Source organism: Excalfactoria chinensis, chromosome 2, assembly GCF_039878825.1.
Source record: "Excalfactoria chinensis isolate bCotChi1 chromosome 2, bCotChi1.hap2, whole genome shotgun sequence".
Lineage (NCBI taxonomy): Eukaryota > Metazoa > Chordata > Aves > Galliformes > Phasianidae > Excalfactoria > Excalfactoria chinensis.
In genome coordinates, this window is record NC_092826.1 from 85,764,962 (window position 1) to 85,790,107 (window position 25,146).

Genomic DNA, 25,146 nt, shown 5'->3' on the forward strand with positions numbered 1-25,146 from the left:
AGTTAACAATTCAAGCTCCCTTATCAGGCTTACAATGTTGGAAAATTAGGACTTAATGGTTCCAGAAAAACAAAAAACTTCATCTAAAACATGTTGATGATTGCGAACATGGAGAGCATTAATGTTTTTTTCCATAAATTTCTGATATATCTGTGCTATAAAGTTTTGACCTGTATTAATGGAAATTAATTTTTACAGACCAAGTATAAATGCTTGAAGAAGGTTTCAGTTTTAAGACAGAGCAAAATACTTCTTGCAATTACAAGCCCATTGGTTATTTATATCTGTGTATTTGATTTGTAGTTGTGATGAAGGCTGATTTTTAAGGAGAGTTTTACCTGCTGGGCTGATTTTTGGAGAGCTTCTTACTGGTGGATGATACTTTGAGAGACACAATGTTCAGATTCTCAGAGTTCCTTACAGCCCTTTTGCAGTTTGTAGGCTGTGGTCTGAGGATGTGGCAACATGGATGTATGAATAATTTGTTATGCTGGAAACTTGGACCAGAGTTAGGCTTGCTTGAGATTCTTGGCGGGGGGGGGGGGAAGGGAAGCATCTACAAATACTTTGTTATACTTGTGTTTTTGTTAGAATTTATACTTTAAAGAATGTAATGCTAAAATCTGTGAGAAGTTATTAGTTCAGCAACTTTACAAGTGCTTAAAACCTGCTTCTTCGTTAACTGCAGTCCAGAAGATTAATTATGTTCATAGTGGGCATTAAAAGTATGATGCAAGTAGGTTTTGTAAGTTTTGTTATCGTTGTTTGCTTTCTGAAATGGATCCTTTTTTGTATTACATTGAAGTCTGTCTCATTTTGTTGTCATAATGTGAGGTCTCTGACTACCAGAAGAAACAAAACAAAAGACTAAATTATATTATTATTATTATTATTATTATTATTATTATTATTATAAAGTATTAGACAATATTTTATGATAGAGAGATTTGATACTTCAAAATCTAGTAGAAAGTCTGCTTCCAAATCCCAGCTTCCATCTCCCATCCAAGAACAGATCAACAAACTCCCTGAGGTCATACATAGATTACAGTAATAAATCTCTTAGAAGCTACCCTACTTAATACTGTGAACATTTGGAGAATGACTTCCACTCCTTTTTTTCCACTTGCTACACATTTCCGTTCTCTTTGTGTGACCAAGATTATTGCAGCATCAGAAAAAAAAAGAAAAAGAAAAGAAGAAGAAGATGTTACTGTATATTTCAGTTAGCCCAGACCTTATACTAAAGAGTATTTGCCCATAGGACAATTCTGAAGGTGCACAAGCAACTGGTTTACATTATTTCCTATAAATATGTTTGCGTGCTTTCTTTTGTCTGTTTCTTGATACCATGTTGTAGATAGAAGAGGCAATTAGATATGAGTAAAAAGCTGTTAGGTCATGTAGAGAAGGACCATTGACCAAATATATGAAACTTCTCCTCAAGGTTCAGAGATTAATACGTTCATTGCTTGGTGCAGATGCTTAGAACTCAGTTCTCTTAATATTTAGTACTCCTTCTGTAGAGCTTTTCAAATGCCAGTACCCAAATACAGAGCAAAATACATACACTGAGTGATATATAGATGAATTATGCATAAGTTATAATAGAGGAAGAAGTAATATGTTCTTTCTTTAACTTCATTATAAATGGACTACAAAAGGAATAAGAAATTTCATGCAAGTAGCATAAATAATCCTTTTTAGCATGCATTGATGCTAGTTTAGATTTGGCTCATTTATTTATATTAGATTAGTGGGATAATGCTATTCATATTTTGAGCTTTGCATGCAAAGCAAGTAACTCAGGTTTTTGTAATTGAAAAATAAAATGAAATGTATAGACCCACAAACAGTTTGTGAAGAAATTTAAGAAACAGAAGACCCAAAATATCAATAGGCAGGGAGTTCTAGCTGTTTTTGTTTTTTTTAGTGCAGTTCAATCAGTTTGGCAGGGACCATATTGATACCCTATGGAGAAAAATAATAGTAATGCACGTTGGGCAGTGTAGCCTGTGTAACCAAATTGGCATACCCTCCTATGCTAGCACTCTCACTATTTTGTTCCAGCTTTAGTATCCAGTATGAAGAAGTATTTTTTTTTTCCTTAATGTCAACTTGAATATTTACAGAGACTTCCTTCATTTAATGATGTAATGTCACTGTCAATATGTCACTGAGGGATATTGCAGCTTAATTTCTGATGGTGTAACTTATCAACTTGAGGTCATCGTATCCATCGTTTAGTTTGTGCTTTCTAGGATCAGGCTGTGAAGCAGATGACACAGAGTTGAGTATATTCTGGAAGACTTCCATTCTACTTTTTGTGCTATTTACATCTGTTGCCCAGGAATAAAATTAGGATTTTATCTTAAACATCAGTATTACTGAAGTTACAGCTTTTTATTTTGCTTATGGTGCAGAAGCACAAAAAAAGGTCTAAAAAAAGTTTTGTTTTCATGCAGGGTTACATGGAATAAATGAATCCTTCAAATTGGATAGTTTTTTTCATCCTCTTCATAGAAGTAGAAAATAATCTATGGAAGTAGGAGAGCAAAACAATTAAATCAATTAAACAAAATATTACTATTTTTAATGTAAAAGCTCATTCTCCCTAATATTCCTTATAAATACAGTTTATGCATATTAAGTCTTTTTTGGCAAGAAACTGAATATTTTCATTTCCTAAACAGGTGTCTCAACGCATGTACTTACTGCAAAACTAAGCATGCCAGAGGAGACCTAGCAAGCTATCCCATTGAAGAACTAGTGGATAGAGCCAAACAGTCTTTTCAAGGTAAGAGTTTTTGTCCCTTTAATAGAAGTTAGTCCTTGAAGTCTACTAGGTCTTATTTTCACTTGATACAATATGGCCTTATTACGGTTTTAGTGTTCTTGATATGCTGTGGCTGTGGGTGCCTTTGCAAGAGAAAGCCTTTATGTCTTTATGCTGGGTGCAGCTATCAAGAACAGCATTTAATTTTGATTTTAGGCTTGCTCAGATGAAATTCATCCAAGTGTTTTGTTATGGGCATAGTGTAATGTATGGCAATTTTTCTTTATTTCCACTTTCTTAAAAGGAAATACAAAATTTTTTTTTCACACAACAATAACAGTGAATTTCATGAACTTCCTTAGGATTCTGAAAACACTTTTGAGATATGCTGCTTTTTCTGGTAGTGGTTTTCTTTGAGGGGTTCTGGGATGTTTTTGTGAACCATACAAAATTTTGAGGATTACTTTGAAACAAATAGGATTAACAGCTTCCAATTTAGCAAGTAGTGTCAGACTGCTTTTAACGTTGATAGAATATCTGAAATGATCTCACATGAATCTGCCTAAACATCAAAGGTTTTTCATGTGGTACAGTACTCTGTGTCATGAAGCTTGTCTATAAATGCACACAAACTTCTCTTGCTGCTTAGCTGTGCACAGTTAGCACAGTTGTTGTGAATTAAATTCCGCGGTGATAGACAGGAATCCTGTTGTATCTTAGGATTCTTATTTTAGGACAAGGCTTTAAAATTGATATGAATTTGATGAATACTGATGAATTTAGTAACAGAAATATGAGATGTATAAGTACACTTACTTGGTGGAGTAGCAATTTGAGAAATACATCGTATACGGTTAAAAGTTTTCAGCACTATAAGACATGATTTTTAAATTAGTAAGTAGTAACTGTGCGGAAGAAAATCTTCACAGTGATCAGTATGCAAAAATCTTTCCTGGTAATAGCATGATGAGTAAGTAGAAAAGGACTGCTACATTCTTTTCATCCAGGTATAACTCTGAATTGCTTCTGTTATTATTTGTATCGTAGGAATAGTGTTAGCTGAATATCTTCTGAAATGCTTCAAAGAAACTTTTCAACAGTAAAATGCAGCAAAGAAATGGAAGATAAGTTATGGATAACACAGGCAGGGTTATGTCCTTAAGTAGATTAGTATTTAAATTTTGTTTCGATTGCATAGAAAGAAAGTAATTTGAGCCTTGTATGTGGCATTAGAATTACATTATACATGCCATAAAGTCCACATTGAATTAACATATTTGCATGATACAAAAAGAAGGAAAACTCTTGAGCTTTGTGTGCATTTGCAGTCAATAAATGGGAATTTTTGGCTAGTAGTTTGAACTTAAAGAACTGTAAACTTGGATTGAAAATTTAATAATTTAATTCGTCTGTTTTATTGTGGCTCTTATTATAAAAATTGACTCTCTCAAAATAACTTGATTTTTAATGGAAAAAGTTGCCCTTAAGCTATTGTTTTGAAATTTCTTACAGAAATGCTATGACGTGTCTCACAGCAGGCATCTCCAAGGGAGTTCTATTCTTATTTGGCCTTCTGCTATTACCTTTGTTAGAGGAAATAAGGAAAGAAGCAAATACCGAACTGTAGACTGAGAGGCTTTGCCTCAAGCTTCCACATATTTGAAAACAGTAATGAAATAGTCAGATACTTAATTTGGAGTGTGTGGAGAATTTATTACTGCCGGCTTTCTGCAGCTGGGTTGCAGAAATTCTTCATCAACCGCAGTGAATGACCTAAGCAATTCAAACCCAGCGTTTAAAGTCATTGTTGCGTTATTGAACCCCAATTGCTTCTACAGTCACTTCAGTTTTTTTTCAGAAGTTGTGTTGATGAAACTCGAGTGAAAAATACAGGGAGCTGCAGATACGTAGTGTAAAGGTTTTCCACTTAGAAATTTATCATGGGAGAATTGAAGTGCCTTACAAGAAGCAAAAAACAGCACAAGATGATTTTTTATAACTATTTCATTATCTAGTCATGTAAGGAATGGGAGGCTGGAATCATTTACAGTGTTTTGTACATGAGTAGTCTTACAGAGTGCAACTTGATAAGGCTCAAAGGTGAGATGTTTCAGTTAATGAACACACCAAAAGTGGTTAGAGAAGTGTATTTAAAGATATATTGAGGTAGGTCTTTAAATCTTAGCACTGAAATAGCTCTCTAAAATACTTTATTCACGTAATCCTACTTAGTTGCCATTTGCCACCTTGTCAATATTTCTAATAGCAGTACATTACCAAATGGAACTTCAGTGTTGTGGTAAGATGCTCGTGATTTTAAATCAATTATTTCTGTACTACAGGCTTCTATAATCTAGGCTGGAAATATTTATGTGGCAAGTATTTCTAAACTATCCTATATGCAGTGTGATTTTTCGTCAAGTAGTCACTGGTTCAGTCTACACATTACAACAGACTACACATTACAAGTTTTACTGCTCATAATGATATCATCATGATGACATATGTAAGGTATCTTACAGACAGGTTTTGATGCTTGGCACTGAGGTTACTTCTGAAGATTTTTTATTTTGACTTTCTCAGACTTTTAGTCAAAATTAAGCCGTTTGAATTCAGTTAACTCCTTCTTTTTTGAAAGTTCTGCATACTTTATGAGGGTTAGTAGGTGTTTGTTGCATTTAGAGTCCAGGTCTCTATTTTGTGTCTGTATTATTTTAAAAACAGAACTTAACACTCTGATGGTTACTAGATGACAGCACGTGTTCAGATCATCTCTACAAATGAAAACTTGATTAACTGAAGATTACAAAGAGATCGTGACTGCCCAGATAATTTTCCAACCTATGAAGAAGACCTGTCTTTGTAATTTTTTCTTTCTGAATATTATTTTTATATCTTAAACTCAGTATAATAAAAAAATGAAGTGTTACAAGTTCCTAGTGCATTTTGCATGCTTTCAGAATGCACTGAAATATGTTTTAATGAATTATTTATATATATGCTCAGGCTAAGTTTGTTTATGTACTTCGTATGGATTTCCACCTCCTTTCCATCTCCATTGTAGTTTTCAGTTTGTCATTGGCATGAAGTTGAAACATTCATTAAAATTATTTTTAGCAAAGGTTTTTTTCAACTCCCATTTGAATATGAAAGGAAAATATTGAAGCTTTAGCTGTGTAGCTTCAATCTTTTATTTCTGTCAATTTCAACTTTCAGTAGGTAGTTGCATAATTTTGTGGACAACCTTATCTTGCATTAACAGCTAGTAAAAATGTTGCTATATGAAGTAAAATGGTCCTTAGGTAAGCAACAAATGCCTTCTGTAAGGATGTTTATATGGAGAGTTCTTCCACAGCGGGTAGTACAGCACTTTGTGTTATCAAGTTAATAGTATGCGTTCTCAAAATGTACTGTATCATGTTCAGTGATGTATTCTAGGAAGTTGTGTTTGCAGTTATGACAGAGTTCTTTCTCTCCTTCCAAAAGCAATTCCATGTATGACAGTGTGTTTTTGCTCAGTTTGTGAAGTAGAAGGCTGGAGTTCCTGCCATTGGTGAACTGTACTCAAAGGAGACACACAAATTAAATAAGCCAGTACTTTAAATGGGTTGTGGAGCAATGTGCAGGGAGGGATAGCTTTGGTTGAATTGCAAGTCTTTAAATAGATATTGGAATTTTCTTTGATGAAATGTTAGTGGCTGTAGAAGGATACATAACTGATATTGCTACCTGGTGATCTGTAAACTGGAAATGTTGTGAGAGACTTTCTGGGCAGATACAGCATTTTATACTGCCAACTATTTCTGCTGGTTCAGTGAATGAACTTGAAAATATAATTAGTTTCATGAAATTAGCTGTTAGTTCATGCTAGTTTGCAGTGAAAATATACTGCATATGCCAGTAGAAAATTATTCTTCTTTAGCATAGCATGCTTCTCAAAAGTGGCAGAGAATATGCCGCTATTAAAATGCACACAGTATAATTATTACTATATGATCTTGTTTAATGGTAGCAACTAGGGAGCAAAAGGGAAGTCAAGTCCCATTGAAAAAACAACATACTCATATCCACATGCTATGGGACAGCAGGAGACCTGGGCTCTGGACTCTGTGTTTTCCCTGGTCAAAGATAAAGCAAGACCGTAGGAGAGGGTAATAACTATCCTGGGTGTTGAGGTCTCACTGTTGTGTGAGATGAAGATATAAACAGAGAAAGATTGCTTCACAATCATGCCTTACCAATGTCATCACTTTTTTAGCATCATGTACATTTGCGAACATCTGTTTTCAGGGATGATGCATGGGAAAAATAAAATTTCATCAGAAATCTCTAATGAACACCTTGAGAACTCACTGGGGATTCAAATTACTGCCATTGAACCACAGTGATACGTTTCACAAAAGCAAGGTTAAATATCCTACTAGTTTTATGGTTTTGTTGTTTTCTTTTTTTTACATTTTAATAAAAAACATTAAAAATTGAAATGTTTTGTTACTTATATACAATATTATATATTATGAAGGCTGAAGCAGAAGTATTGCCTCCTATTTTATTATGTTGGTCTCCAACATCAGAGGAGGGTGTTGGTGGCAAGACAGCATAAGTTGAATCTTCTCAGCAGTATCCCCTTACATGCTGTTGACAGTTGGCAGCAGAGGGGCAGTCTGACAAAATGGCCTCTGACAGGGAAGTGGGTATGATGCAAAGGTGTGTGTCACTGAGTTCCTCTGTGTGGAAGCAGTAGCACCCATTGACATTCATCAACATTTGTTAACATTTCTGGAGACCAGACAGTGGAGGTGGTCAGTGGTGCATTCCAGCAGTAGTGAGGGTGACAGTGGGTCACCTCTGCTGGTGCAGATTTTTATGAATAAACAATAGGTGGGAATGGGTGGAAATAAATAGGAGTTATTACTTTCTGAGTGACCTGCAAGTATGCAGCCCAAGACAATTCCACTTCACTCAATGCAGCCCAGGCAAGCCAAAAGGTTGGACGCTCATGTTGTACTCCATAGCAACTTCTAGTTTTAGAGTTAGCAAGAACTTTCACTAAGCTTACTTTGCTTCTATGTAATTTTGATATTTCTAGTTCAAATCATTGAACTATTTGCAGTAATTAAATGATGTTAATGTTGTTCTTGTATAAGTAGAAATAAGAATTAGAAGCAAGAAAATGTACTGACAATTTCAAGAGGCCATCTTGCCTTAGGCCTTCATGCGATCAATCTTTTGCCTTTGGGTCACTTTTAAATATATAGCACTTCATTCAAAACGATTTTATAGGGACATAGGAGAGCTGTTAGTTTTTTGTAGGCATGCTCCACACTTCTGGCTGATTCCATGCAGAGATATATATATTTTTTCTTTATTGCCAGATCTACTGTGATACCAGCATGAGAAATGAGGAAGGGAAACCCCTTTTCTCTTTTGCTCCACGTGTTATTGTCTTTCTGTGGCCTTGATAGAGGTTTTAGCCCAGACAATCTGTTTAATCATCTTTGTAGCAGTGTCATGTAACTAATGTGTTGTAACAGGAAGTTAATTTGCCAAAAAAAAATCTGTAATGTGCAAAACTGTAACTAGAGGCCCTTCCTTTGAAAGGAAAAACAGGTGCTGTTACTGTTTGTATAATTGTAGTGTCTAAGTGCTGTGTGCCTTTACAAAAACAACAACAAAAAATGTGCAACAAATAAATAACATGTGGAGATGGCCTCCAAGGGCTTATAATGTGATAGTAGAAACAATAGAGGAGAAATATGGTAGAATAATATTATGTGGTTACATTCAAGACAAGAATCGGTTGGTCACTTTATTTACTGTTAGGACACTGTATAGAGCCTTGTATGGAATGATACAGGAAAGATTTTTATTTAGGAAAAATAACGTACTACAAGGAATGGTCATTCATTTTGGGAAGGATTATGCTATTTAGCCAGTTATATTGGCATTTTTGCCAAAATATCTCACAGTATGACCAGATTACCTTTTGTTTTTGTCTCTTGTAAAACTAGCCTAGTAATACTGCTTTTTTAGTGGTCTCTCTAACTGTGCATGGGTTGTAGCTCACGGTGTTGGAAAGTGGAATATAAAATGTATGTAAGTGCTCATTTTGCAGGTCTGACTAAGATTCTAAAGAGAAGAAGATTCCACAAAACTCTAAGCTTTGGCAGTTTAAAGAACCAGCAGAGTCTGTTTAACAGAGGTTATATTTTTATTTTTTCTTGAAGTGAAAAAAAATCCAAGCTTTAGTGATATTTGCTCTTTATAATTCAGTCTTCTCATTTATCTTTTTGCTTAAATATTTGCCTATCTCTTTAACTCCTGGAATAACAAAAAAATCAATCTAGATTCTCATTTTTGTGAAAAACAAAACAAAACACCAAAACAAGAAAAAAACACAACCATTTTTGTTTGAAGTGGAAGTTTAGTTTTAAAGATCCAAAACAGATGTAAGCAATTAAAAATACTACCTCATCTTTAGACTTAATGAGTTCTTTTCCTTGATCTTCATGGCCAGTTAGGCTTCTCATGCCTCTTTTGTCCCTGAACTGCTTAGTGGAAGCTGGGGGTGTGGAATTCCTCCCAGTGTAAGAGCAGAGCAGTTCTGAGATCACATCGTGAGGCTGAATGTGTACAAGTTTATGGGGCCAGATGACATGCATCTGTGGACTCTGAAGAAAATGGCTGTTGTGGTTACAGAGCTACTCTTCATTGTATTTGAAGAATTGTGGTTGTCAGATACAGTCCCTGGAAAAAAGGATGCATCACTCATATATTCATGAAAAGTAGAAAGGAAGACCTGGGGAACTACAGGCCAGTGAGCCTCATGTGTGCATGGGACCATCCTGAAGTAGATTCTCCTGGAAGAGATGTTAAGGCATATGTGAGATGAAGAGGTGTCATAGTTTTGTGGTGCTGCTGTCAATATTCCACATCATAACATCATGTGCAGTATAGATCATCCATACTCCAGTTCCATAGAATAGTAGCATCCCAGGTGCTCAGCTCTCGGAGAAGAACTACATATCCCAGAGGATGCCGCGGCAGAGATAAGTCACGGGAGGAGGACATATATAATCTCACTCTCAGGCTGGAACTCTCTCTCTCTCTCGGACTCTCAGGGAGTGAGAAGCATTCCTGCCGTGTCGCCTAGACTTCACAGTAGGCCTCTCGGTTTTCGGGGACTCTCTCTCTCTCTCTGTTTTGTTCAATTTATTAGCCTCAATCATTGTATTCCAATATCATATTTAGTAAAATAAGTTTTCCTCCTTAGATTGCTGCCACTGTTTTATTTTCCCTTCCTTTCCGGGGCCCCGGGAGGGGAGGGAGGGGAGGCCCTACGGGGCGGCTGCCCTGTCACGGATACAGGTAAATCTAGGTAATCCGTGACAAGAGGTGATGCAAGGCAGCCAGCATGGCTTCACTAAGCGGTGAGGCACCGCTGTACCCTTTTATAATGGAATAACAGCACTGGTGAACCAAAGAAGAGCAGCTGATGTTGTCTACCTGGACTTCTGAAAGGCTTTTGATGTGGTCCCGCACCACATCCTTATCTCTAAATTGGAGAGATACGGATTTGAAAGCTGAACTATTACATGGATATGGACTCAGTTGTATGGCCATAGCTAGAGGGTAGTAGTTATCAGTGACTCAGTGTCCTGGTGGAGGCTGGTGATGAGTGGCGTCCCCCAGGGATTCATTTAGGGATTGGTGCTCTTTATCAGTGACGTAGTGGGATCAAGTACACCCTCAACAGATTTGCTGATGACACCAAGCTGAGTGGTGCAGTTAACATAACAGAAGGAAATGATGCCATCCAGAAGGATATGGCCAAGCTAGAGAAGTGAGTTCATAAACCTCTAATGAGGTTTAATAAGGCCAAGTGCAAGATGTTGCACTTCAGTTGAGGCAGTCCCAGACGGGAGTATAGACTGGAGGAAGAACTCAATGAGAGCAGCCCTGCGGAGAAGGTCTTTGGGATCCTGATGGATGAAAACCTTGATGTGAGCCAGCAGTGGGCTCTTGCAGCCCTGAAGGTCATCAGTTTCATGGACTGCATCAGAAGAGGGGTGGCCAGCAGGGAAAGGGAGAAACTGTCCCCCTTCTACTCTGCCTTTGTAAACCTCTCTTTGGAGTACTGTGTCCAAGCCTGAGGCCTGCAGTACAAGAGAGATGTGGAACATTTGGCATAGGTCCAGAGAAGGGCTATGAATATGATCCAAAAGCTGGAGCACCTCACCTGTGAAGACAGTTTAAGAGAGCTGGGCTCCTTTAGCTTAAAGAGGAGAACACATGTTGACCTTCCAGTACTTGAAAGGAGCTTGCAAGCAGAAAGGGACCAACTTTTTATGCAGTCTGATAGTAATAAGAAAAGGGGGAATGGCTTATACTAAAAGAGAAGGAATTTAGGTTAGATATCAGGAAGAAATTTTTTACTTAGGTAGTGGTGATGCACTGGAACAGGCTGCCCAGAGAGGATGTGGATTCCCCCATCTCTGAAGACATTCAAGACCTGGTTGGATGGGGTCCTGGGCAGCCTGATCTAGAAGCTGGCAGCCCTGCCCAAGGCAGGGGGATTCGAACCAGATGATCTTTAAGGTCCCCTCCGATCTAAGCCATTCCATGATTCTATAATTCTGTTCTGTTAGAACTGCCTACCTTTGTGGTTATAATTGGTGGAATCTGTCATTGTAGTTGCAGTGAAATTTCAGAAATTCAGAATGTAATTTTGTTGTGTTGCAAGAGAATAGAAAGCTGGAATGAGACTCAATAACCTTATGCTTTTTTATTCATATATTTTCATAAATCACAATGTGTGATGGTAATAGGTGATACAATTTGAATCTCTTACAATGCTGACATTATAGTAATTCTGTATTTCTGCAGTTTCCCAGGGCTGCTAGGTCAAGGGATTTGGAGGCATGTCAGGAAAACCAGATGGGGCAATCTGCCCAAGCTTATATATTATTTGACATTGTATGTATTAAAGCTACTGAAACTATAACTGGAGTACATTGTTGTTAATTGCTTTGTGGCTCTGAGGAAAATAGTCTTGATTCTTCCAGTAATTTTACAGTGTCTGCTAAAGATAGAGTTCTGGGATGGTCCTAAGTGTCCAAGTGGCATTGGGATTTGTGGGCCTCCAGATCCCTGCTGGGTTCAAATGTGAGGCATACACCTTTACATGGAAGCAGTAGTTGGGCAACCTGAAGGACCTCTTATCATAGCAGATCTGTTGTTGTAGAAAGAACTGAGCTGCCCATATCATCCTACTGCAGCTCTGTGACTAACTGCGCTGGACTGAGAGCAGCTCAGCTGTGAGAGACTTCCTGAGTTTGAGCTACATGGTCTACTTGAGCTGTAATATTCACAGATCTGAAGCTACAATGATTTTAGTGTGTGTGGTTAGTATCACAAAATATGTACCTTTTAAAAGCCAAAATAATTTTTGGACCCATTAAAACAATACACTATTTTCTTCACCAGTTATTGAATTAGATTTCAGTTTACTAAGGAATAAAGCGGTACGACCTTGTTAGTCTTAGAAAATTTTAGCAGGTGCTTTTCTAAGAATGGGTCCCTAGACAGCCTGATATACTGGGAGTTGGAACTGGACAATATTTAAGGCCCCTTCCAATCTGAGCCGTTCAGTGGTGATTCTGTGATCTAAGCATGTTGTTCATTCTTACTGACACGTCTTACTCAGAAATGTAATTTATTTATTTTTTTTTCTAGTCTGTAATTTCACTGAGTTGGGGAAGATTTTCTGCAGTCATACCGTCTTAGTGTTTTCATCCAACAAGGAATTGTTGACGTTGCTTCTAAAGTTGCATGGGAAAATATTGCTGATCTCTTCTTAAACAAACAAACAAGCAAAAAAACACACAATAAAATGTTGATTCCTGTAAGTGCTGTGGTAGCAGAATATTTAAAACTAGATAGAAGTCGAAATGCAAGTTGGTGTGTTTCTTTCTGAAACGCTTGAAGCATAGAGGTGTCTTTTCAAAATTCAATCTGCAGAAGACTTGTATGCTTTAGGTACACAGTGAGAAGAAAGTAAGCACCCACCCGTGCTAGCTGCGACTGTCTTCTTGCTGTTTAACACTATTAGTAATTTTCTGATTATAAACAGTACTTTGAAGTTACTTCTGAATTATGTTAATATATATTGGCTTTTGAATGTGAATTCTCGAAGGAAGGGTAATTGTTACTCTCTGTAGCTGTGTCTTTTGAGAACAGCAGGAACACACTAATGTTGATGCTAGTGAAAAAAACCCTCACAAATGCAAATTGTTTTATATTTGTTATGGTTTCATTTGAACTCAACCTATTGTCTATATGAATATTTCCCTCGATGCACTTTGTGTTTGTATTTAGCTTATTCACAGAAGAGTTTTTATTTCTTTCAAAGCATTGGCAGCTAGTTTTTAGTCACTTTGACTTTTGCTATGAATTGCCATGCCTTGAAGATACTCTGTCAGTAGACCTTCTGAGAAATGGAAGAAAAAGCTCGATGCTGTATACATTTGACAATGACGTAGGTGAAGATTCTTTGTGCTTTCTATTAGGCCTAGAGCTTCCTCAGTAAAAGCTATTCAATCCGATGTGTGCTTTAAAATGCCTTTTTGAAAAGCTTGTTTATTTTATACCAAAGTAGTCTGTGTTATATTCTTTCCATGCTTGTCAGAAGACCAGCAGGAGGGGAAAGCTGGATAACATTTCTTGGCTGTTAATTTTATTTATAAATGTCTTCTTTGGCTAAGTTTGTATTATTTGAAATGTAATGTAAAATGTTAGATTTTTTTATGTCACAGCCATTGTAGTTGATGTCTTTACTAGATAGATCAAAAAACTCATGTGTATTTATTGTTGATTTTTAAAACAGTTCAAATTAGGGTGTAGTGTGCCTTCTATTTGATCTTGCTTTCAGGAGAAAAAGGTATCTTTAGTTTTGTTTGAAAGTTAAAATTTGATTTTATGTTATTTCTTAGCTGCAAATATGTTGGAGTCTTAAGCTACTTGTAAATATTTGTTCTGTTATTGGAACTTGTGTTTCTTTGTTGGTAATACTTGTTTTGCTCCTGTATTTACTGCTAGTTTCGTAAGACCTTGGCTAGAAGTACTCTCAAAACCTTATAATGCTGTTATCACAACCAGCCTTGCGTATTATGCCACATACAGCTACTTAGATCTTTCCATTGCTTGTGTGAAAACAAGACAAGCCGTTGCGTCAATAAAACTGATAGGGCAACCAGAATTCACATTGCTAGCAAATAAGAAGTGTCGTATTGTACCAGTTGCCTGCCAGGTGCACTATGGGTCATCATTATTATGTCCAAAGGCAATTTATTCAGAATGCAGCAGTGATTTGTTTTATTTACTGATAAGTGGTCCCCTCCTGATTTGTTTGAGTCCTGGAGGCACGTGTATCAGTCACTCTATGCCAGCTGAAGATGCTTTTGGAAAGATTGTAGATGATATCTTTTGCTAGTTTTTCTTTCTGTGCTGCAAGGATGTGAAGGAGAGCACTAATTTATTGGAGAATAAGAATTTTAACCTATCTGGTTTCTTACCATAAGGCTTACATGCTACCTGTATTTCTTTTTGGGTGATTGGTGGGCCACCTGCTTCTTAAAATGAAGAGTAATGTTAGATGTCTCATCCCATACAGGAATTCAAGTCATTAAATGAAACTAGAAAGGTTTAGAGCAAATTAAAATGGGTTACTTAATCTCATAATATGGTTAAGCCTGGGAAACTCCCTTGCATGAGACATAGTGAAAGGTTACCATGTGTTTGGAAGAGATAGGACAGATTCATGGAAGAAGAATCTATTTTCTTGAACTGCAAACAAAGCTCCTGGGCGAGTGTTGCATTTGCTGAATACTTAGCAAATACTTTATGCTGCCTATATTTATACTTCATTAAATGTCTTCTGTAGATGGCCTATGGACAAAGGGCTGAACTAGCTTATAGTCTATTCATAACCTGTTTCAACAAATATCTGATTTGCCCCTATTCTACCTTAGATAATGTGTGCATTAGCCTTTTAATACTGCTGTCTGCCAGTTCTTATAATGAAGGCTTAACCTGCTGTGCATAGATTGTTTTGTGTACAGTTGATATTCCTGTTACATTGTGCAATATCCTTGTAAGTCAAGTACATGCCATCTCCCTATCTAATGCTGCTATCAGATGGAAACTTTCATTTAATAGGAAACTTAAGAGCTCATCTGATCAGGTCTGAGTTAACTTTCTTCCAAAGTGCTTTAAAGTGTTAGGTGATTAAGTGAAAAAGCTTCAATTTACAATGGCGAGGCACTTAAACATCAGACAACTCAACTTGCAGCAAATGTCAAGTGTAAACAACCTGTAAGTTATAAAATGGATTTATCTAATCTTTTATGCCACATTCACTGAACTCAGAGAGAGATCTAACTCTGTGAGGTGACAAGTCCTGTTGTGACAGAAGAAAATGCTGAAGAAATACTAAGTGTATCTTCTGAAAACCTGACTTGACATGCATGCTCCCAGAGACTCGGTTGATCACTCTCGAGGTTAGCTGTTGTCCCTTCTTATTTTACCTTTGCTTGGTTATTTCCTACTATGATGAGACAAAAGTCAATACACATATTTTGTAGTCAAGTTAATACATGATGCTCTACTGGTAGCAGTTACTCATAAAATAACATTTCAAGACTGCATAGAAGAAAACATGGCTTGCACACTGCTCTGGCGTTACAGGTGGAGTTTAATGCAATGTCAAAGTGGTTTGTCAACATGTTTTTGAAGGAAAAAGGCACCATGTAGCTTTTAGCAGCCTTCTGAGGGAAGCTAGTTATATTGTATAGAACTGTTACTGACTTTAAATGTTGGACAAGGCACGGCTGCATTTTTATTTTACTCACAACTCCCTTTCATGTGAACAAGTCTCTAATGTTCATAAATTTAATCTTGTTATGAGTGTTAGAGAAGTGCTAATTTAGGTATAATTTGCACTTGCACATTAGAGAGCTCTGTGGTCTTTCTGTTCTCAATCCCAAGGAAATAGTCTCTCAATCAAATGTTCTAAGAGTTTGCACAGCTTGCTGAGTTCAGACTTTTAACAGAGATAGTTTTTATACTCAGATTGCTTGTGTCTGGAAACAGATTAGTAGTTATCATGTTGAGTATTGCAGAAAAAAATGATCTGCTATATCAGGCCACGAAAATAAGAGCTGTGATTTACAGATATGTGGGACTGATGATGTGCACACAAGGGAGTTTTGATAGCTTAAATTTCTGCCTTTTTGATGCACTGTGCATTATGTTAGAAGTACTGATATTTGACATTGAGATGCTGTGTATAAATTAGGCCTACAGGGTGTCACTGAGGGTTCAGAACCTTCAGGAAAAATGCTTGGTTTAGTTGTGAAGACCAATTGTGTCTGCTTTAATTTAGGGTAGTTGTATGTGTGACCTGTTAAAAAAAACTGGAGAAAAGCTGGGGTGTGTAGGGACCACAGGAAGCCATTTCATCCAAATACTGCTCAAATAGGGCCAACCTGCTTATGCTTTGCTTTTTTGTGCCCCAAAGAGAGAGGAAAAAAAAAAAGGAAAAGTGACACTTGTGTTCCTAGTTTATTTGTGTGCCAGGTCAGATACCCATCATTAACTCTTAGCTGGAGCACAATTTAAATCTTGACAGACTGAGCCTAAACAGCATTTTTATTTTTTTTTTTATTTTTTTTTTCCAGATCATCCAAAAGATAGGGAGAGAAAAATAAAAGCTATTCCCAGTTCAGAAACAGTACAACAGCACTGAATAAATGTGTAACTGTTAATGAATAGCTATTTCAAATATTTACATGAGGCAAAAGAAAAGAAGATTGGCATCCAAGGCAGCTGTGCCCAGGGAGAGCTATTAAAAATAAACATGATAAATGATGTTCAAGTGCTCAAATAGCTGTCAAATATCAGGGGTACTCAAAAGTGAAAAGTGTTTACACTCCATGGCCACGCAGCTAGGCATTCTGGGAAGGAATATATTTTTTCCTCAGTTTTTTTAGGTACTTAAGATGTGAAGAATAAAAAGGGAGAGTGAATCTAATGAATGTAGAACATTCAAGATACTTGAAATTTTGGGGCTTTTGCTACATTAAAAAAAAAAAACAACAAAACAACAAAAAACAAACAAAACCAAAACGTAGGTGAAACTTATTTCAAGCATCCAATTATTTCCTCACAGAACTGATTTCTTTGGTCTTGATTCTTCATAAAAACTATGTGGCACCTCATTAAAATAAGTCATAGATTTTGTTATGGCTCTTTCAAGTCTTCTGTATTGATAGACAGTGGTGAAGAAGGTGTAAGTGAATTGTTACTTTGATTTGTAGGAATAGTGAAAAAGAATGTATATACATGGTAAACTCTCAACTTCTGTACTTCTGTATACACAGATTTTTCGGGTCGTCTGGAAAGTATTTTCCATATCCATTTTCATTTCTGAGTTCAGTGTATGACAGTTGACTACAAAGTTGTTAGCAGATATTTTTGTACATTACTTTGAAACTAATTTCTTAGAAACTGTGAGGCTACTGAGTCTCTTAAGACAAAATATATTGATACCTTAACTTATGAGATGGACACAAATGCAAAGGACACCAGGAAAAATACTCAAATTTTGGGATTTTTCCTGCTGCACTTGTGTTTGTGGTGGATGGGCATTGCATTCTCTTCCCTTGCAAAATTATTCTTCTCTTTCAAAGAAAGAATGATGCTAAAACTAGTAATCCATCTGTGCTTACGGATCATTTAAGAACTTGTATTTAAAGTGCAAGCAAATGTAGAATACGTGTAACTAGCACATTTTCTCATCAAAATGCTGCAAGAATTCATTGTATTACAGCTGCATGGGTTGCTGTCTTGCTTGTGCAGAAATTCTCATGTGCTAGCACTGGAATTCACAGTGAAACACATATTAACTCATCTGTCTGAGACTGTCTTGGAAAACGGTTGAAATAGTATGCCAGTTCTATATGCCTTGGGCTCTCAAAGCAATTCTTAAGTGAAGTATGTGGTGATGGTGTATTGAAGAGGAAGAAATTTCAAAGCAAGTCTTCACTTAACCTATACACATCTTTATTGTTAAGAATGTGGTTTAGTGGCTTCATCAGAGGACAAGTTTTAGCAAAATCTGCTAGATTGACTTCCTATCAAATTATCTTGAGGTAATGTGATGGAAAAAAAGGGACTTGACCTCCCCCAGCCAAAAGCCAGTCGAAGCCTGAAAGCTTGGCTTTTTTTTACAGTTATATTTTTTAGTGTACCGAGAGGTGCTACCCATCAATATACAAGTTCATAACAGTGTAGTTTCCTGAAATAATCAAAAAAGACAGCAAGTCCTATATTGGTTTCCCTTATATGGAGGCTTCGTATGTCATTGGACTAGATTTGAAAGTTAACAAGATGTCAGGTAGTGAAATGGTTGGAGCTGTCAAGACCCAACATGTTTCTGTCATCCCTAGTTAAGCATGCCTGTTGCCTGATTTCCTAAATGGATTTTGTGGTAGTGAGATGACTTTTTATGGCTACAGGATTGTAGTGCTGTGCTGCATAAGTTGCCGTCCAAATAAATGTGCATTTTTGTGTTGTTCTAAAACAAAATTTGATAGATGTGCCCCGAAAACCAGACCTCAGAGATATGCAGGGCATTTTTGTAAACTTTAAAGGAAAGGCTGAGATGTCTGCATCACCCTTGAAATGTCCATGTGATTGGGGCCCTAGGTGTTGAACTAAGTATTTCTTCTCAACCTACTTAGTGGTGTTCAGACAGGAGCAGGAGAGATTTTTGGTCTGGATTTTCCTGCTTCCAAGGTTGGAATGAGATGTTCCATCTTAGCGAGAAGTATTTGAAAGCTTACTCTACGTTTAGCTAGCTCACCAAAATCTCTACTGCTTGGTCTTACTTATATTATAATCAAACAGAATACCCAACAATTCAATTTTCTGAGTTATTTAGGGAGAGGAATAAATAATGGAGAAAGAAAAGAAGTTGTTTTGAAAGCTTATAGGTAAACAGTGAAGACAAAATTAAATTCTCTACTGGGTTTGACAAGAGATACTTCTGCTGGCGGTGCTATCTCTTGCCTGTGGTTGAAGATGTACATGGAGGGTACTTGGCTGCTTTCAGTGATTATTTACCTCTTTTCATCAATCAGAACTCCATTGTACAAGTTAGAAATGTAAGAGACAGCATCTCTACCAGATCATGTTAGTATCCATTTATGGACCTGCAAATTTATCTAAGGCATTCTGAACCTCCTGATAATATCTGTCTTCATAACTTCTCCAACAGTATGTTCAAGCAGTCAACTGTCTCTACACAAAATATTTCTCTTTCAAATCTTTCCTGCTAGCTGCACCTGGTGCCTTTGGTTCTTTGTTGTAGGATGTGATGAGCACTTGTTTTGCATTCAGCTTACCCAACAACTCCCTAATTTTGTATAAACCACAGATGTACTTTTTCTTTGGTCTTCATCATTCCAAACTGAATAGCCATGACTTTTTTAGTTTCTCCTGATAGAGATGTTGCTTCATCACCTTGATCATTTTCGTTGCCCTTTCTGGTGTATTTTTAAATTGATTGTCCTTCAAATGTCGGTTCCCAAGTGCACACAGAGTCAAAATGTGAGTTCAGCAGAACTTTGTGATGGCAAACCAATGGCTTCAGACTTGTTGATTGCTTTCCTCATGATGGCCACTATTTTGATGGCATTTTTTTTGCTTGCTACGTATCATCTGAAATTAGAGAATTGTTGATCACAAGACTTTAAAGTTGGAGAGGATAGGTAAATTGATACTAATGTTACCACTACTACTGTTAATGTTTTTGGTTTTATATTGGAGGGGTTGGTTGCTTTTTGTTTGTTTTTTGTTTTCTGTAGGCTTTTATTTCACTTATACTACTCGTTGATTTCTAGAGGTCCCTTCCAATCCCTACAATTCTGTGATTCTGTGATACTACAAATTTATAGAAACATCTGTACAACGTTCGTAGATCCATACGTATTGGCCTTTTTTTTGGCTTAAATTTCAATGTGCTCAGTAACTTCAAAATAAACTTGCTATATGTGGACAAAATGTGTGATTTTTAGTCTTTGCAAATACACTGCAGAGCAGGAAAATCCAGTTCTTCCAGCCTTCTTTTTTTTGTTCCAACTCCCTTTTCAACTGCACAGTAGGAACCCTACTCATTGCAGGGTAGGCCTGTTCGTTGTTTTTGGACAAGCAATAATCTGGGATACTTTCCAACCAGGAACTGAACATCAGTAATAACTTTTTTGTAAAAATGTAGTGTTTGGCCTGCAGAGTCTCACTTAGCATTGATTTAACGGGGATCTGTATAGTGCAATTATAATGCAATACTCTTCTAATAGCGCTTATAAGTAGAGTATTGCTGCATGTATTTAGATTAAAATTGGTGTGGGCAGGATTATTCATACAAGTTAATGTCATACAGTGATGTGATTCTTCTGTAGCTGCTCTGTGTGTGATTGTTTAAAATGTGATGACATGAATGAAATTCTCTATATAACATATTTTGTTCTAGCAAAACTTAATAAGTAGAACTTCTAGCTGCAGGATATGAAAGAGCTAATGCAGAGTTCAGGTAACTTCTATGTGCAGTACCAGCAGAGTTCAGGTTCTTGTTGTACCTGAAGAATAAATCTTCTTCAGACCCTCTGGTATTTTAATAAAGCTTCTGGTTAATGTATGAAGATACACTTGATGTATTCTGGAAGCACAAGTACTTCTGGATGATTTTACTTTGTCAATGGAAATAAATATATTTTCTGCTAAACCTTGTAAATGTCAAGGATATTACTACTACTGGAAAGCTGTAGCAGTCTTTACCATTTCTTCCTTAGTTGATTTCTAGATTCTGCAAGTACAGTTGATTTTTCTGCCTTCCATAACTGGAATAACTTTTTACTACCCTCTGACATGGATAGGAGTCAGAATCAGTTAGTATAGCCAGAAAAGAAGTTTTTGCACACATTACAGGAGTTGAATTCTGTACGCATATCTACTGCAGCATTCCACCACATACCCCAGGCTAAACACAGCACACAGCTTCTAGATGAGTTTGCCATATCTATAGTGGACAGTCTTTATCTCCTTCTAAACTGACTCAGTGAAATCACCCAGGGCACTTCTGTGCAGGTAATTCTGATGTTTTACCCCGGTTTTTCTGCTAACTGAAGAGAGGAGTGATGCTTTCCACAGTGTTACTGTTCCCCAGGGCCATTTTTTTTTCCTACTTAATTCTAGTACCTGCATCTGCTCATATTTCTCCCGGGCTGCAGCAAAGAGGGGGAAGAATAATAGTGTTGCAGAAAACCCTTAGGAACAGAGAAACTAATAAAACAAGGTATTAATTTCTCTGTTGCTGCTCTTTAAAAAAAAATCCGTGGTGCAAGAGACAGGTTAGATGAAGCCAGAGGTTCACGGACATTAAACTTTCTCAGCTACTCAGCTTCCAGCTAGGCAGAAAGTACTTTGCAAACAAAGGGATAGAAACTTCCTTTGAGGTTTAGTCATCCAGATAGCAGTATTTGCTTATCCATGAGAGCCTGAATAAGAAGGAAACAAACGGGCCTTTTTAATGCCTTGTTAGAATACAAAATTATATTCTTTTTTGGAAGATGGATGAAACATAATTTATGTGTAATATATTGAATACAATGCTTGATCCTGTACATATTCCAAGCAGTAATACTGTCATATAGAAACACTTTTTTTTTTTTTAAATATTTCTAGTATTCTGTGGGGAAAAATATTTCCAAAACAAATGATGAAATAAAAGTTCTTTGAGTTTTTAAAATCTCTTTCATGCCTGGTTATTATAAAGCACAATGTCTTCCATTGTAACTTTATTTTGAAAGTAATCAGAGCATAAAATACATATTTTGGTGTTAAAATACCTGTGACATATGTATTTTTACAGATTGTAAGAATTTTATCTAGGCTTAAGGTTAGAGCTATGAAGCTATCTTTTCTTTCTCAGCTCCCCTCATCCTGTGGAGAACTGTAACTCTCACTTTATAAGAATTTTTGCTCAGTTCTTAAATGTATTTTAATCTATTTTTGGAATTTAATGATTTCAATTTGCGTGTTGGGTCTGTATAGTCTCCTTAAGTTAATTGTTTCAGTTCTCCAGCTGTTTCTAAATAGCCATTGTGCTGATCAAGCACTTACTTCAGTATGTCCTTGATAAAATTAATGAAAGCATCTGTGGAAGTACCAACAGCAGCTGCAGTGCCATATGGAAGCCAACTTCTGCTTAGCAGTATGATAAAAGAAATAGTTTTGTACTTGTACTGGAAACTAATGCTGGCTTACTTCTAGCATAAAAAGAATTGCACCTGCTAGAGCAAGCACTGAGGCTTGCTGATTATATGTTCTTGTTAGTGTCATTGTTGCTGGTAAAATGGGAGTGATGTCATCCTTATCAAGCCCTACTGGCACCCTGCAGAGTGACAAATAATTTGCCCACTGCTGTTTATCAGCATGGGCCTTGTTTTAGAAGAGTCGAGAGTGCTGCATTTTCATAGCTGAATGCCATACAACTGCAGAGGTGTATGAAAATGAAAGGGATTGATACTTGTAATCAGCACACATAGTAACGGTTAAGGTGTAATGAAAAATAAGTGTGCATTTAGGGTAATTATATTGCTACCAGGTGGGGCCCTAGAGCTTTGCATGTATAGAAACTGCTTGAGGCGGTGGATAATGCAGGAAGAAGTACTCTGGCACCATCTGCTACTTTCTCATTAGTTCTTTCATGTCTTGAGCCTGGACTGCATAGTTTTGAACAGCTCTTTGTCCGTTTAGTATCTCCTCTCCTTTTAGTTGGGTCTAGCACCAAACAGTGGAGTGGATGTGATGCTATACAGCAGCTCTTGTAAGTAGAATGTAGTACTGCACTGTTCTTTTAGAGGTCCCTGAGACTTATGGTGCGTGTTTTTCTTGTCTGATCTTTCAAAATGACGTAGTAAAATATATTCCTGTTATATTTTAAGGCAACCATATTTTTCTGTTTTTCTTTGTGTACTGATCATGTATACTTATTTGTCTTATATGGATAATGAAAAAATTAATAAGAATGCCTCCAGGCAGGACCAATCTGGAGCAACTCTATCTCTTGTTTGCTTCAGTGGAAATCTGTAGACCTTAAAATACTTGTGTTTCTTGTTAGTAAGCAATAGTAATAAATGGTTGATAGTAGAAACAGCTACAAATACTCATTGCTTCTTGGAATCACTATGAAAGCTGAAAAATGAGATCTGCTATATTCACTAATTTGTTTGTGATAATTATTATAGGAAACTGGAACCTGTATTTTCAACTATAAAAATGGAATAGGACCCGATGCCTCCAGGCACGCTATTTGTACAAGTATTCTGAATGTCCCAAATGTGGTTGGTAGGTTCCACGTGCAGTTTAGTCTCACATCTCACGTAGAGTAGGCTCAGTACATCTCTGATGCTTTTTATTCATCTGCATTTGTTGATGACTGACCTGTGCATTTACTTCATGTCTGGGAGTTTGCTACAAAAAAAACCAGTCTTTTTAGTGCAGTTTCTGGAATGATGGCCACAGTCAGAATGTATTATTATTGTGGAATGCTTTGTAATTTATGTAGCTTTTCTTTTATAATACATCTTTTATACATCTTTGACATTTTTATTAATCTCTGCTTTTCCCTACTGGATGTAATTCATTACATAATTTGCACTGTTTTTGTTTTTTTTTTTTTTAATAGTTTGTGTCAGGGTCAGGCTCATAGTTATTGTAACTGCAGGCAAGTCAGTGGAATAATATGTGGGATAAATTTCACCCAATTTTTATTAAGGCAGCTGAGATTTAACTGAAACTTTTTATTCTACAGAATTAAAAAATAAAAAGAAATAAAAGATGTGGGGTCAGTCTTGATAGAAAAACAATGTTATATGTCTGTGACTCCTGCTGACTATTTAGCATCAGTTACCAAACAAACTAAGGTTTTGGAAGTTAATGCTAATTTGGAGAAGGGAACTGATTGTTCCTCTGCACTCAGCGCTGGTGAGGCTGCATCTCAAGCACTGGTTCAATTTTGGGCCCCTCATTTCAAGAACGACATGAAAACCCTGGAGCTTGTCCAGTGAAGGAACACCAAGCTGGTGAAAGATCTGGAGAACAGGTTTTATGAGGAGCAGGTGAGGGAGCTAGGACTATTTAGTTTGGAGAAGAGAAGGCTCAGGGGAGACCTTACTGCTCTCTACAACTTCCTGAAAGGAAGTTATGGTGAGGTGTGGTAGGATAAGAGGGAATGGCCTCAAGTAGCACCAGGGAAGGTTCAGGTTGGGTATTAGGAAGAACTCCTGAAGAGTGGTTAGTTGCTGGAACAGGTTGCCTAGGGAGGTGTGGTAGAGTCTGTATCCCTGGACGTGTTCAAGAAATTCTTAGTTGTACTAAGGGATGTAGTATAGTGGGGAAATACTAGTGGTAGGTGGATGGTTGGACTGGATGATCTTGGGGTTCTCTGCTAACATTGGTGATGCCATGTTTCTACGGAGGTTAACACAAAACCATTGAATTTTCAAAAGTTTACTTCAGTTAGAAAAATGATGGAAACTTTAAAATTGTCCATGTGTGTAACTGGAATGATAACTTGTGCTAGGAACAGAAAAGATAAATTACTGTAAACTTTGAGTGAAAATGTGTTTGTGGATGGCATAGCTATTCAGTCTTATCGGATAGACAAAGGCCAGTAAATTCTGAAGATTACTAAGACGTGTCACTCCTGGGAACCCTTGTGAAATGAAAGCATGGGCGATCCATGGTTTAGAGTGAATTTAGTGATGGTCTTTTATCAGAGGAATGCATGAACATTGTCAACCTGTTGCCTGAGAAACTGTACAGCTCTTGAACATTCAGTTCCTGATAGTCCTTTGGCTTTGAATAATACAGTATGGTGTTTATCTCATTGATCTTACTGAAGTGGAACATTTGAAAACACTCAAGGAAAGCAGTGCACTTTTAATGTTGTTTTTGTCTTTCTATCGCACGCAATGCTTTTTCTCTGTATTCAGATTCTTGGGTCCAGGGTGATTCTCATGTTCTTATTTCTTTCTGGGACAGCAACAGAAAGTTGGATACCCTGTTTCTAAGAATTTTATATATATATATTTGTATATATATATATATATATATGTGTGTGTGTGTGTGTGTGTATATATATATATCCATCACTGTACTGTTGACAATCCTGAGTTAAAAAACTGAGAATGATGGTGGCATTTTAGCTGTTCTCGTAAGAAATAGCAAATTTTAATGCCTGATGTGGC

General features: G+C 36.9%; 1 protein-coding gene across 2 annotated transcripts in view; it reads left to right on the forward strand.

Annotated features, from left to right (window-relative positions):
* Positions 1-25,146, forward strand: part of CDKAL1 (CDKAL1 threonylcarbamoyladenosine tRNA methylthiotransferase) — a 344,063-nt gene that overhangs the window by 140,749 nt on the left and 178,168 nt on the right. For both annotated transcript variants that reach the window (XM_072328453.1, XM_072328454.1), the window contains exon 9: positions 2,694-2,797. In XM_072328453.1, the coding sequence (XP_072184554.1) occupies positions 2,694-2,797 (104 nt within the window). The remainder of the gene's footprint in view (positions 1-2,693; positions 2,798-25,146) is intronic.